We start from the raw sequence: 12,190 nt of genomic DNA on the forward strand, positions 1-12,190 counted from the left end.
CATCCCACCAACGGAAAGACTTGGACCGAACATTAAGAACTACCATTGCAGCCTCTGCCCGATGGAATGATGCCTTGTAAGAGTTTATTATAAAATAGAGTATTCACATGGAGCCAAAATGTATAAAGTCTATATATACAGTTTAATTGTAAAGTGAATACCGTGTCACCACCATTCAGGGGAGAATGAAACTGACAACTCCTCATAAAGCCCTTGGTGCCCCTCTCTGACTCACAACCCTCTCCCTCTCTTACAGAAATAACCCTGATTTTCCATTTTAATAATAAATATGCCTTCTCTTTTCTCCACAGTGTATGACATCTGTATGCAATGATCAAAAATGTAGTTTAGCTTTGCCTGTCTTTAAACTTTATATAACTGGAATCATATTATATATATCCTTTTGAGTCATGATTCTTTTGCTCAACACTAGATTCTTCCACTCAACACTAGATTCTTTCATCTATTCATGTGAGATTACTCATGTTGTGTGTATATGTAATTCCTTCATATTTTATTGGCATACAGTGCTACATCTTATGAACATTTTACAAGTTAGAGAAATGCAGCTATGCCAGATAATACAGTATGTGTATATTCAACATTATAAGATAGTGATAAAGTGTTTTCCAAAGTGGTTGTGCCAATAAACACTCCCACTATCAGTATACGAGTGCTCCATCAACCTGCATGCTCGCCAACTTGGGTATTGGTAGACTTTGACATTTTAGCCAGTCTGATGTGTTTCTAGTGGTAAGTATTCATTGTTGTAACTTGCACCTCTCCTGTTACTACTAGGTTGAGCATGTTTTCTTAGATTTATTGAACATTTGCTTGTGAAGTATTTTGCTAATTTTTCTAATGACTTGACTATTTTAAAAAATTGACCTGGGGCGCCTGAGTGGCTCAGTCGGTTAAGCATCTGCCTTCAGCTCAGGTCATGATCCCAGGGTCCTGGGATCGAGCCCTGCATCAGGCTCCCTGCTCAGTGGGAAGCCTGCTTCTCCCTCTCCCACTCCCCCTGCTTGTGTTCCCTCTCTCGCTATCTATCTGTCGAATAAATAAATAAAATCTTTTTTAAAAAATGAGAAAAATAAAAATAAAAAATTGACCCAAAGTAATTCTCTATATATTCTGGATGAATCCTGAGTCCTTTAGTTGGTTATATGCATTGCAAATAATTTTCTGTTCTGTAGCTTAGCATTCCACTCTCTTCCTGGTGTCTTTTGATGAACAGAAATTCTACATTTTAAAGCAGTCAAATTTATCTTTTGTTTTTTCTAGGCGTAGAGCTTTTAAAAAATCTTGCTTCAGAAATATCTCCCCATCCCAAGATGAGGACTGCAGTCTCCTATATCGTTTTATAGTTTTGCCTTTCATATTTAGGTATTTAATGAGATTGCTTTTTGTGTTTGCTTAAGATAAGAGACAAATTTCATTTGTTGACATATGGATACCTGATAGTACTAATACCATTTATTATATTTCCATCTATACACTGATCTGCAATGTCATTTCCTTCATATATCAACTGTTCATATATTTAAGGGTCTGATTCTGGGCTCTCCTGTTCCATTGATCTATATGTCTATTCATGTCTTAATAACTAACCTTGCTGTGTTCTCATCTTTATTACTATTTTAGCCTTATGTTAAAAATTCTATTTGATACTTTTATGAGACTGACACACTGCCCACTGAGCTAAGAAGGCAAGAATTTTGACACTTTTAAGCAGATAATCTTTCTATTTTATCTGACATTTTCCTTTCCACAGAAGGGTTGATTTTATAACCAAGTCTATCATTAATGGAAATGGAAGACTCAACGGTATATTTTGGGCCCTACTCTAGGTCATTCTTCCCTTCAAGAAACTTTTTTGATGGCATTCTCTGTTTTTAGCACACTGGTATCCTGGAAGCAGAATTAGCAACATCTAAGGATCAGGGGTCCTCAGAATGCCCTGGGTCCCAGGGACATACCTTACTGGTGATGGCTGCTTTGACATCCTTGTACCTCAGCGTGTAGATGAGAGGCTTGAGGACAGGGGTGAGGACAGCATACACCACATTGCCCATGATGTGAAAGTCAAGGGGCAGGTCAGCCCTATAGGCCACATAGGCTATGGCAATGGATGAGTAGTAGGTGCCAATCACCAGGAGGTGGGAGCCGCAGGTGGAGAAGGCTTTTGAGCATCCTTCTCGGGAGCTGATGTGAAGCACTGAAGCCAGGATGTGGGCATAGGAGAGAAGCACCAGGAGAAGGGGCAGGAAGGATACCACCATGGCGATGCAGAAGCCCATGAAGGTCTGGGGCGTGGTGTCAGAGCAGGAGGCCTGGACCACAGCCAAGTGGTCACAGAAGCAGTGAGAGCTGTGAGCAGTGTTGTCAAAGGCCAAGTGGGAAGTCTGCACCACTGCGGGGATGGGCAGGGGGAGGGCAGTGAGCCAGGCACAGGCTGCCAGGGCGGCGGCACTGGTGTGCGGGGTCATGAGGACAGGGTAGCGCAGGGGGCGGCAGATAGCCACATAGCGGTCATGGGCCATGGCCACCAGGATGAAGGCTTCTGAGCAGGAGAAGCTGTGGAAGAGGTGCATCTGCAGGAAGCAGGCGGGGAAGCTGAGGAAGCGGTCCCCAAGCAAGAGGAGGGACAGCATCTTGGGGACGGTGGTCAGGTGAAGAGGATGTCCAGGGCCGAGAGACTGATCAGGAAGAAGTGCATGCACTTGTAGAGTCCGGGTTCTCTCACCACAGCCACCAAAATCGGGGTGTTCCCCACCAGGATGAGCAGGTAGAATAGGAAGATGAAAAAGATGGGAAGGAAGAGGAACTCCTGTAGAGAGGGGATGCCCACCAGGTAGAAGATCGGTGGAAAGTCTTTTGGTCCATTACAGGCTGTGGCATCCGTGGTGAGATAGAGCTGCATGCTAGGGTGACAGGCAACCGGAGCATCCGGAAACCAGGAGTTTGGAATGAGAAATCTGTACAGTTCACTGTACAATTATTGCAACCTACATGATTTATGACCAAGTTTAGAGGACTGGTGGTACCCTCCAATATTGCTTCTTCCATCTTAACCCACAATTCACTCCTTCCATCTTCCATCAAGCATTTAGTAGGTACCTACCTACAATGTGCAAGGCTGTGAAAAAGTGAACAAAGCATCATGTCTTCACAGGGCTTACTTACTAAGTTCTAGCTGCAGGATGGTATATTTAAAAGACAATCACACAGTTAATTATCTGGTTACAACTGTGATAAGTACATCGAAAGAGCTTCTGTCACTTTTCTACTCCATGTCCCACCCTTTCTTTTGGACATCATAAATCCGATGAGCTCTTAGATCCCTATGCTATTGTATTTTCGTTTGCTCTTGCTTAAAGTTCTCCTAAGTGATACCACTATCAGCACATCACTAGGAAAGGCTGATTTTTCCACAAGTTTTCTGCAACATGTTGCCTGCTCATTCTACTCATTACCCAGGAAATGTCTCCTCTCTCTTGTCCCGGGTGCAGCAGCTCTGCTTGCCTCTCCTACATTCTCTGGCTGCCCTCCCAGTGTTGGGAAGAGCAAGTGTCTTCTGTGGGACTCTCTTCCCAATGGAGCCCAAGCGGAGGGTGGATCTCCCACCACCCAGGGCACATCATGGGTCTGTTATCTTCCTTCCTTCCAACAGCTGCAGCCCAGCGTATGTTCTGTTTGGTTCTTTAATGCCCACATTGTCACGGGTTCCTCTAATACCAATTTAGAAGAAGCCCCAGGGACTATCATGAGAGCCATTGCTGCTAGAAAGGATCGGGAGAACTGAATGCCCATGGCTGCCCAAAGACAAAAGAACAGTGTCAGATGTTGTTCACTCAGTGTGTGCTGGGGTCAACACTGGGACTACTCAGTCAGTACTGGCTCATCCCTCCCTCCGGATGAGCCTCTGCTGAGCCGTTCAGGCAGCTTCATGCTTACATCTGCATCACTGCTGTTCTACCCCAGGGATTCCACAAACAGTTTCCCTTTGAATTCCTTGGAACTACATCTACCTTCTTGTTTTTCTAAAACAAATTGAAAACAGCTCTCAAGTCCTAGAGTCATAGAATGTCAGACTGGAAAAAAGGCTTTTTAAATCTCCAGTTCCCATCGATTGCCCTCCCCAACTCCTCCCCACCACCTTTTACACTCTTCCTGGTTAGCTCTGTGATTGATTTGGATCATGCTGCCTGGCTTCTTGATTTGGAAATGGTGACTGGCAAATACTTTGTCTAAAATGAGCATGGGAAAGACAACTCTCCTATGTGTGTGCCCCTTGAAAGAGAACCTCACGGATCACCCCCATGACGAGGGTAAGAGGGTGAACCTCATTGTCTCCATTTTAAAGGGTTAACCCTCAGTTGATCAAAATCCCATCTGACAAATCCAGTCGCTGTTTTTCTCTGACACCCTCACCCGGGAGAGGCAGAGTAAGATATCTGAGAGGCAGAAACACAGAGGGTCAAGGCCAGAGGCCACTGAGTCCAGCTGTTTTCTCTTCCCTCCTCTGCTCCGCTGCTTTGCAAATAGAAGTACAGATGCTACGACCTGGGTGGACAAGTGCACATGGCGATGGACTATCCAGCCATCCAACAGGCACACCACGCCCGTGCTGGCTCACCGGCAAAGCAGGGGCACTAGCGATAATTTCTGAAAGAACTTCACATTTGGTATTTCAAAGCATCGTCCAGCTGGCCCATCCTAGGAAATACCCGAGTTTGGCTGGATCTTCTTACACTTAATTTACAGGTTAGGGTTCTTGTTTTACTCTGAATTACCTAGTACATGTGAACGATGCGGGCCAGTGCTTCGGGCCCGCAGGGTGCTGTTTCCCAGGGCACAGAACGTGCCACCATAACCGGCAAGGGTGCTCCCTGTCTGGATCGTCCACCAGCCAGTTACACAGCTAGACAGAAGAACCGGTCACTGAATGTACAACCTGAAGCCATGCTTCACATCCATCACCCCCTCTCATCATCCAAGCCTGCCAGGGAGTGCTTATGCCCTTCAGCCAGCGAGAATCTGAGGGTCCGTCCAAGGCCACGGCCGGTGAGGGGGAGAGCAGAGGGTGTTCTGGAGCCAGGCTGCTGCAAAAGCGTGAGCCCCGCTTGGCAACCAAGAGTGCTGGCTCGTGGACCAGCTCTGCCACTCGCCTGCTGTGACTTTGGGTCCCTGAGCCTTGGTTTTCTCATCTGGGCAGTGAGGGCTGTGGAAGAAAAGATCTCTGGGGGGTTTCCAATTCAATGAGCTCGTTTCTGAGGGTCCCCTCTGTGGTTGACAGATCGGATGTCACAATGGTCCACACCCAAAGGGAGAGGGTGAAGACTATCCGCCCTAGTGAACACCTGCTGCCAGCCACATTCTCTCCCTTCATCTTGTCACGTGGACCTTAGTGGTCAAGTGTGTGGCTTGTGAGTCAGAAAGGCCCTGATTCCAATCCCAGCTCCTACTTCCAGCGGCGTGACCTTGGGCAAGTCACTTCCCCCTCCTGGGCCTCATTTCTGTCATCTGTGACCTCCTGGGTTGTTGTGATCCTTATGGGGAGACATAACGCTTAGCTTAGACAACGCTTACACGTGAGCCTGGAACACACAGGGCTCAGAGCTGGCTAGTGTGTCCGCCAGTGACAAAGCCTTGTTTTGCTGGGGGAAAGGCTTGGCCAAGATGATTTGAATCCCATCCAGAGGTGCACCTTGTCCACATCTGCCAGGGTATGTGGTTTAAGATCCCATAGCCCGTGTATGCACAGCCAGCCTGGATCCTGGTTGCCTGCATCTTGTGTCTGTCTTCCTGATCTCCAGCCCCGGTTCTATATCCCTCCCACCCTATCCTTGCCCCGTCTCTCCACTTTGGTCTTTGCTGAGCTCTGGCGCTCCCCCGCCCCCATCTGTCAAACCCTGCCACCTTGGCATCTTCCGTGGTGTCTCATTTGTGGCTTCCAGCCTGGCCTGGCAGGGAAGCACCAGGCAAGCGCTGAGCTGTGGCTTGTTAAGCCCTCCAACCCCTCTTTCAGCCACGCCTGCTGGGGTTCTCTCCCTCAAGATGGGGCTTCTTTGGAGCACTGTGCCCTCCAATCACACAGGATTGACTTCTTGGCCCCTCCTAGAGCATGTGTTTGGAGGGGACTTGCATCTGGGATTTGCTGATAATGAGAACAGCTCTGTGAACAGCCCTCATGGGCTCCAGAACTTAGAGCCAATGGGACAGCTTTTATTGACATTATTCTCTCTGGTCTTCAGAAGATGCAGGGTGACAGGCAGCCCAAGAGGAGGAAACTAAGGTCCAGAGAAGCGAAATGACTTACCACTGCTTATGCTGATGTTTAGGATCAGAGCTGCAGGGCAGAGCCTGGGCTGCATTTCCAGGCCTGTGCTTGGCGGTTTTCCATTGTGGGGAAGGGCAGAGAGTCAAAAGTGAGGAAGTCCTGGGTTTGTGTATTGGTTCTAATATATGTTAGCTATGTCACCTTAGGCAAGTTCTTTAACCCTCTCTGAGTCTGTGTTTTTCTATCTGTAAAATAGAACATAATACTACCTATCTCATAGAGTTTTTGAGATGATTTAATGAGATAGGGAGTATTGGGTGCTTGGAGTGAAATACGATTATCTGAAAATTACCCAAGGAGTTCTCTGTGTTCTATGTGGCAATATCCAGGAGAGAGCCTGCCTGCATAGATTTAATTTCCCAGGGGACTGGTGGCGTTCATTTCCTGCAGGAGAAGATGCAACTTTCATGGGTTCTGAGGGTCTCAGGGGGCCAGCTGGTTTTACCAGGAGCTACAGTTACTAGATGGCATCTAAGCTCAGACTGCGTAGTATCCAGTAGTCAGTTTATTCTGCTCATAAAGCTACTCTCTTGCTCCCTTCCTCTCAAAAGAGAAGCCGTCAGGGTCAGGACATTAGACCTACATCTTAAGATGTATGCGTGTGAGCTGTTAGCAGCCAAGGCTGAGCTGCTAGAGGGCAGGCGACCAACTGTGTCTACTATAGTCTATCACTCAAACTGCTCAGATTCATTCACTTATCACAACCTAGGATTTCCAGGACTCCGATTAGTCAGAAGGGTAGCCCCTGCCGCTGCAGCCAGCCCCATGGCTGCGAGTGATGCTCATCATCTCTCTCCTCTACCACCCATTCTAGATTCCCTTCTCCTTTCCCTTCACTTTCAATCACCTCGGTTGGTCTAGATGGATTCCCTTCTAGCATGACCCAGACCCTCATCCCTGACAGTTCTGAGCCCTGGTTACTGTGCCTCATCAGGCTATGATTGCTCTCCTCGCCCATTTATAGTTAAAGTTGGTCGTGGAAGAAACAAGAAATGCTCCTGTGCCTGAGTACCAGCCTCCTGGCCCCTGCTATGTATGAGCAGTCTTACTCCCTCCTGAAGATCAGGGTCAATTACCCTTGCAAGTATCGTAACTCCTTTTTTGACTGCTAGTATGCTTGCACAGTGAGCTTTAAATGACCAGGCAGCTGTCATAGCTTTAAATTTAGTGACACTTACTGTGTCTCCTGTGGAATCAGTACCATTTAATCCACAGAAGCTAAATTGTAGGGACTGGGAAGACAGATTACCCACAATGGGTCACTGTGGGTGACAGTGAGTGGAGCCACTCTCCCAACCACCCACTGGTTCTTGGCAGGAAACACCACTTTTTAATGGGCATCCAAGCTGAAAATGGATCCTTCCCTTTGGACGGGAATATGGACTCCATTAACATTCCCTGATTGGAGCAGCTAGTGGTTTTCTTATGCAATTATTTCAAGCCTCCCACCCGCCCTCAACTATATTGCTGACACACAAGTGCTTGCTAACAGATGAGTGACACCAATGCCAAAATTATAAGAACTTAATAGGAAAAAAATTTAACATTGAATTAAATGCAAACTTCTTGGCCCCCACAACCCCCTTTGCTTCTCTCTGTCCTATCACCTTATATTATTCGCTGCGTGTGACTCCCCACTAGATTATGGATATCTTGAGGACAGCAATTGTGTCAGGTTCATTTCTGTCTCTGGCATCTAGTAACATTTTTTTCTGAATGATTGGATGATTGTATTCATCACATTAATGATTGATGAAAATTGTGAAAACTACGATTATTCTATAGCACCAGAGGGAAGCGTTCTTGGTCCAGTATTTGAGGACCAGGTTTTAGCTGTTTGCTCAACTGAATGAAGCCAATTTAGACTGTTGAAGTTCATTTTAAAATATTTATTGTGTTTCTATTCTATGCTAAGCATTGTCATTAACGTCCAGGGATCTGAACTAGTTGTGTCTAAGGATCAAGGGCCTCCAGAATGCCCTGGGTCTCAGGGACATACCTTACTGGTGATGGCTGCTTTGACATCCTTGTACCTCAGCGTGTAGATAAGAGGGTTGAGGACAGGGGTGAGGACAGCATACACCACATTGCCCATGATGTGAAAGTCGAGGGGCAGGTCAGCCCTATAGGCCACATAGGCTATGGCAATGGATGAGTAGTAGGTGCCAACCACCAGGAGGTGGGAGCCGCAGGTGGAGAAGGCTTTCAAGCGTCCTTCTTGGGAGCTGATGTGAAGCACTGAAGCCAGGACGTGGGCATAGGAGAGAAGCACCAGGAGAAGGGGCAGGAAGGATACCACCATGGCGATGCAGAAGCCCATGAAGGTCTGGGGCGTGGTGTCAGAGCAGGAGGCCTGGACCACAGCCAAGTGGTCACAGAAGCAGTGAGAGCTGTGAGCAGTGTTGTCAAAGGCCAAGTGGGAAGTCTGCACCACTGCGGGGATGGGCAGGGGGAGGGCAGTGAGCCAGGCACAGGCTGCCAGGGCGGCACTGGTGTGCGGGGTCATGAGGACAGGGTAGCGCAGGGGGCGGCAGATAGCCACATAGCGGTCATGGGCCATGGCCACCAGGATGAAGGCTTCTGAGCAGGAGAAGCTGTGGAAGAGGTGCATCTGCAGGAAGCAGGCGGGGAAGCTGAGGAAGCTGTCCCCAAGCAAGAGGAGGGACAGCATCTTGGGGACGGTGGTCAGGTGAAGAGGATGTCCAGGGCCGAGAGATTGATCAGGAAGAAGTACATGGGCTTGTGGAGGCTGGGATCTGCCACCACAGCCACCAGGATCAGGGCATTTCCCAGCAGGATGAGCAGGTAGATTAAGAGGAAAACCAAGCAGACAGGGAAGAAGAAGGATTCATGGGATGCCCCCCAGTTAGAAGACAGGTGAGTAGTCCTCTGATCCATTACAGATGGCTTCCATCATGGGTCAGGGCTGGATGTCCACTGTTCTGGAAACCAGAACAGTCAGGGAAACATTAACTAAAATATTCATCTTTTTCTTTTCAACTGTGGATCTCAATCCCAGCAGTTTCTTCGTGTCTAGAATTTCATTGCACAATTAAGAAACCCAGGTTGGTGAGATGTCTAATGAGCAATGCTTGAAAGAGCTGGTCCTGCCTGTTGGGGAAGAGAGAAGGACACAAACCCATGAAGGGCTGTCCAAACCCCACATATGGAATAAGTCTTATAATTAGAACTATCCCATAAGGCACAAAATTGACTTGAAAATTAGTAAATTCCATATAACTAGAGGTATGCAAGGCTGGGGCCTTTTTGGTTGAAATGCTACAGAGAAGTTCTAATATTAGGGTAGGTGCTAGATTACAAAATCTTTATGCAGTCTTCTAACCCTAAATCCATTGGTTCTAAAAAAAAAAAAAAAAAAAAAAAAAAAAGCAACAGGGGCGCCTGGATGGCTCAATTGGTTAAGCGTCTGCTTTTGCCTCATGTCATGATCCTGTGGTCCTGGGATTGAGCCCTGCGTCGGGCTCCCTGCTCCTCAGGAGTCTGCTTCTCCCTCTCCCTCTGCCTGTTGCTCCCCCTGCTTGTGCTCTCTCTCTCTGTCAAATAAATAAATATCTTTAAAAAAAAAGTAACATACATGAACCACATCAATCAGATTATGGAATTTAGTGGGCAAACTTATTCCATCTGAGAGGAAAAGTCTTGAAAAGCATCCATTTCAATTCAAATGTCAATTAAAAATGAAGCCGCTTCTTTGTTAGTTCAGTAGCTCTTTTAAGGGGGTCTCATGGGGTAGCCTAGTTCTTGCCACCATGGATGAAGGAACATTCTGGGTATAGAAATGTTGATGGGACCCTCACCAGACTTTGCCCACTGTTAGCACTAGAATCTTGAGTACAGTCATTTGGCATAAGCCCATCTGGTCCGGGGATCTCTACACGGCAGTTCCTGGATGGAGTTCTTTCACCTGAGACCTTGGAAAGATAACAAGTTCACTGGTTGAGGATGACGAAGCTAAAGCCTGCAGTGAAAACTACATACTTTGCAGTAAAGTTCCCTTGATTCTACCTTCCTATCTCTGAGCCTAAGGCTGTCAGTGGCTTCTGATAGAGGCTTCCAGCTCATGAGCTCTACAGGACTGGTGGGAACACTTCTTTGGAGACTTCGAGAGAACCATTTCTGTACAGCTCTGGATTCGATTCCTCTTCTACACCCCACTCATTCTTGTCTCACTCCATCTGGGCTGGGATGTTGTGTCTCTTGAATCAGCATCCCTTGTCTCTTATATTTCCATTCCCTTGAGGGATTCCCTTTCTGGGCCATCTTATTATGGTATTGATAGGGAGAGCAGCTGCCTCCAAGGAACACTACCGACCGCTGTCTCCTTAACCCCAGAATGGCTTCCCTGTCTCTGGAGCCGCTAGTGGGGCCCTCCGTCTGTCTCTGTCTCACTTGGGTGCCTGTAACCTGTCTTTGCATCCTGGCTCTTTGTCATATCCAGGGAGCAACCAGAACTGATTTTCCCAGAGCTGCCTGGTTTTAATTCTGAAAGTTCCATGCCCCAGGAAATCGCTCTGTCCTCAGCAAACCCAAATGTTGGTTACCCCAGAAGGGTAGAGGTACTGTATGTGACTTTGGGGGAAGGAGTCACTACCTGAATGGAATCCAAGTTGAAAATGAATTCTCCCTATTGGGAAAAAAACAAAAATAAAAACAAACAAACCCAGCCTCCAGGGACCTTCCATATGTCTTCCTCCTTCCTAGCTGCTGCAGCTTGGCAGTTGTTACTCATTAGCCATTTTACGCCCAGCACCCTGGAGCTTTCCTTTCTTGGCCTCAGTTCAGAGGGCACTGCAGAAAACTGGGAAGACTCAGAACCAGTGTCAGGAGAGCTGGCGGATCGCTCCACAGGGAGTCACTCTGCTCCCCAGAGGCAGTTGAAGAAGGTCACCACTCAACCGTGGCCACCCCCCACCCCACCCTGAGACCCGAAGGGAGTCTCTGCAACCCCCGGAACTGAGCTGCAAGAGGTGCTGGCTCGCCCTTTACCCTGACTCAGTGATCGGGGGCCAGGGTATGCTGACATTCAGATCACTGCCTCTCTGTCCCATTCACGGCGTGAGCAGTACCGCTTGGTTTTCCAAGACCACCTCCAGCTTCTCTCTCTCTTAACAAAACCCTTCTCATGTCACAGAATGTGTAAGAGCGGAAAGGGCCCTGCAGATGGGCCAGTCCCCAGTCCTTTCTTCACAAATGAAGAATCGGCAGGGTTGGGGCTGGGGCTGGGGCTGGGGAACAGGCCTAGGGCAACAGGAGCCCGCTGCCAGGCTTGGTCCTGGAAAGCAGGCCTCCGGGCTCTGGCCTTGGCCTCCGTCCACCAAGCCAGGACACCTGGAGAACTGGGAAGCTCTGCTTTCCACCTAGGGAAAAATAGGCCAAAGGTTTTATTTTCCTCTCTCCCTTTCTTAGGTTGATATCAGAGACAGCTATAAATTTCTATTTTCTTCTGAGGGTGTTTTCCAACAGTTTCAGATGGGCTGGTTACCAAACGGAGGCTCTACATGGCTAGAAAAAATGCTCATTTCAAGAAATGCCTTAAGGAAGAGATGAACTGGGCCCAGCTGTGAGGAGAAGGTCACGGTAGCCAGGCCCCACGTCCTGAGCAGAAATGTTATGTGCCCCGCGCCTGGTAAAACCAGCTCCTCAGAAAGCCTCAACAAACATTTTTTAATAAATGAATTTATGACCGAAATGGTTCACCTGAGTGAAACCCAACTTTTTCCCCTAATGGACTGGTTGGCAGGGTATTCTCTTTTCTTTTAGCACTGAAAGGAATCCAAACCGTGTTCCCTGAGAGTGGCTGCGAGTCTGAGCGGCTGTGCCCTCCCC

At 47.8% G+C, this 12,190-nt stretch overlaps 1 protein-coding gene and 1 pseudogene across 1 annotated transcript; both read right to left on the reverse strand.

Annotated features, from left to right (window-relative positions):
- Positions 1 to 1,162: 1,162 nt before the first annotated feature.
- Positions 1,163 to 2,923, reverse strand: LOC118529865 (olfactory receptor 2AT4-like). The gene is given in 3 exon segments (XM_078057499.1): positions 1,163 to 1,242; positions 1,985 to 2,671; positions 2,674 to 2,923. Coding segments are annotated over 3 exon segments (1,017 nt in total).
- A 1,507-nt stretch (positions 2,924 to 4,430) lies between these two features.
- Positions 4,431 to 9,257, reverse strand: LOC118529830 (olfactory receptor 2AT4-like; annotated as a pseudogene).
- Positions 9,258 to 12,190: the final 2,933 nt, after the last annotated feature.

The sequence above is a fragment of the Halichoerus grypus genome, chromosome 11 (genome assembly GCF_964656455.1).
Source record: "Halichoerus grypus chromosome 11, mHalGry1.hap1.1, whole genome shotgun sequence".
In the NCBI taxonomy this organism is placed as follows: domain Eukaryota; kingdom Metazoa; phylum Chordata; class Mammalia; order Carnivora; family Phocidae; genus Halichoerus; species Halichoerus grypus.